General features: G+C 39.5%; 1 protein-coding gene across 1 annotated transcript; it reads left to right on the forward strand.

Moving 5' to 3' along the window:
• The first annotated feature begins 758 nt into the window (after window positions 1-758).
• LOC116879691 (60S ribosomal protein L35a-like) lies at window positions 759-1133 on the forward strand. Its single transcript, XM_032878081.1, has one exon. It carries the CDS (start codon window positions 759-761, stop codon window positions 1089-1091), a length of 333 nt encoding a protein of 110 aa, XP_032733972.1. The 3' UTR covers window positions 1092-1133.
• Window positions 1134-2546: the final 1413 nt, after the last annotated feature.

The raw sequence follows: 2546 nt of genomic DNA on the forward strand, positions 1-2546 counted from the left end.
CAATCAGATTTGTGTAGTACAAAGTGAGGAACCACCCAAAAATTTATAGAGTCAAATGATAAATAACTTCCCTGCTTACTACGGTAGGAGGAGCTAAAGTTTTATATTTTTCTTGTGAAACAGAAGAGTGATGAGATGAAAGTTTCATTCAGAGCCCAAGAGTTGCAAATGACAGTGGAAAGAAAAAATGCTCTCAGCACCAAGACTGCCACATGGGTACTCAGTACCTCTTGGCTCCCCTCAGTACCTCCTGTCTCTTTCACATCTAACGTAGGTGGGCTGGAAACTTTAGGAGAAGAGACACAGATGGAAATTCTTGAAGATTGCCAGTTCAAAGTTCATGGAACAAGCAGGGGACTTGGGAACTAGAGCCTGATATTATAGAATTCAATGTGCTGAGAATGTATCCCACAAGGGGGACTTCCCTTTGCCTTGAATATCCCAAGCCACTAGCTTCCTCCAGGCAGGCAAACTCCCACTCGTCTTCCTGTTCTCATATTTTCTCAAATATAAAGCCTACGGTATCAGCCAGCTTTCATTCTGTTGCGCTGCAGTAACAAACAATTTCAAAAATTCGAATGGCTTACAGCAACAGACTTCTTTTTTAGGGAATCTGATTCATACTTCTATCCAAATCTGTGTCTTCTGAATGGCAAATCTAACTGCCCAAGTGAATGTTGGTTTGCTTTAAAAAAAAAAAAAAAAAAAAAGTCTTTTTCCTCCATCTTGGGGCCTGTGGAGCTCTAAAACGCTGAATAATGTCTGGAAGGCTGTGGTCCAAGGCCATTTTGGCTGGCTATAAGCGGGGTCTCCGCAACCAGAGAGAGCACACAGTTCTTCTTAAAATCGAAGGTGTATATGCTCGAGATGAAATGGAATTCTATCTAGGCAAGAGATGTGCTTACGTGTACAAAGCAAAGAACAATACAGTGACTCCTGGTGGCAAACCAAACAAAACCAGAGTAATCTGGGGAAAAGTAACTCGTGTTCATGGAAACAGTGGCATGGTTCATGCCAAATTCCAAAGCAACCTTCCTGCTAAAGCCATTGGCCACAGAATCTGTGTGATGCTGTACCCCTCAAGGATTTAAATTTAATGAAAAGTAAATAAAGGTGTAGATTTGTTCTCTTGTTAAAAAAAAAAAAAAAAAAGGTTTTTTTTTTTTTTTTTTTTAAAAAAAAAAAAAAAAAAGGCTTTTTTTTTTTTTTTCTCATGTTCTGTGAATGTCATCTTCAGTGTTGCTCATGTACCTTCTTCATTCTGGGAACCTGGAGAAGAACAGCTGGCTGAGACACTGACCTTAACTTTACTGAACAAACTTCAAGAGATGTAGCTGCCACTGCAAGTACTAACTCCCTTGCTTTCTCATGCATTCATCCATAACCGTTCATGGAGTACTCCACACTAAGTCGACCCTTGTGCTAGGGGCTGGATGTCAAACATGAGGCAGGTACAGTGCCTCCCTTCAAGGAGCTCAGAGTCTAGTGAAAGTAACAGATGAACAAATGAATAGTGATGGTGCATGAATAGGTTTTGGTTTGACTGTGAGCAAGGGGGGCACCAAGTAGTGACTTAAGACAAGTCGACTTCTTTCTCATTGGTAGTCCAAGGCTGGTAGGGCAACTCGACTCCGTGAAGTCCTCACGACCCAGGCTTCTTCAAACTCCCCACTCCCCATGTCTAGGATGTGGCCTATATTCTCAGGCTCCAAGGTGGCCCCCTGGGGCTGCAGGAGGCTCTGAGAGCAACAGAATGAAAGAAGGAACAAAACAAAGGGAGATGTCTTTTTTTTTTTTAAATCAGATTTCTGTTTCTATTCCATTGGTCAGAGGGTAATCGCATAGCCACAACTTATTGGAGCACAGGGAGGGAAAGGGGCATATCTTTTTTTATATACTTTTATATAAAAGTCAATTTCCATAGCAAACCTTTTGTCCCTACGACATAGTTTTAAGCTTTTGCAAGTTCGACATTTTCTAGCTAAGAAAATTTAAAGCAGAGAATGACTATCCAGTTACAGACTAGTCAACTTAAAATTACAAATACTAGTATTTTTCATTATACTGTGTTGTTTCTCAATCCCTCATTTTAACAAAGTAAATATATGATGGTATATACCATACACATTTAAAACCATAAATTTTTAATGTAATAATGGAATTGGAAACATACTAGTTTCCCAAGAGAGAAGGCAGCTAGCTGTGTTCCAAGTCCAGCTCCTAAATAGATAAATCCAATGAAAGAATGAATGAATGAATTCAAACAACATGCATTATTCATCTCCTCTTTTTAAAGAACACAGCACTGTGGGAAATAGAAAGAGGAGTAAGAAAAAAATAATTGTCCTCATGAGCATTAAAAATAAAGAAATAATATAAATAATTTTAAGAGAGTATATTATACATACCACATACTACCTGAATTCAGAGGAGGGAAATCACAGTGGGCTGAAGGCATAAGAGGTTTTGGAAAGAAAGTAGTAGTCGCCCTGGGCCATTTAAGAAGGCAGGCAAGGAGAGGGTCACTTTGATAATGGCACCAAGAT

This window comes from Lontra canadensis, unplaced genomic scaffold (assembly GCF_010015895.1).
Source record: "Lontra canadensis isolate GAN:19392208 unplaced genomic scaffold, GSC_riverotter_1.0 scaffold63, whole genome shotgun sequence".
NCBI lineage: Eukaryota > Metazoa > Chordata > Mammalia > Carnivora > Mustelidae > Lontra > Lontra canadensis.

Excerpts from the sequence above, each read along its gene's own strand:
- LOC116879691 (XM_032878081.1), top strand. The coding sequence starts at position 759 with ATGTCTGGAAGGCTGTGGTCCAAGGCCATTTTGGCTGGCTATAAGCGG.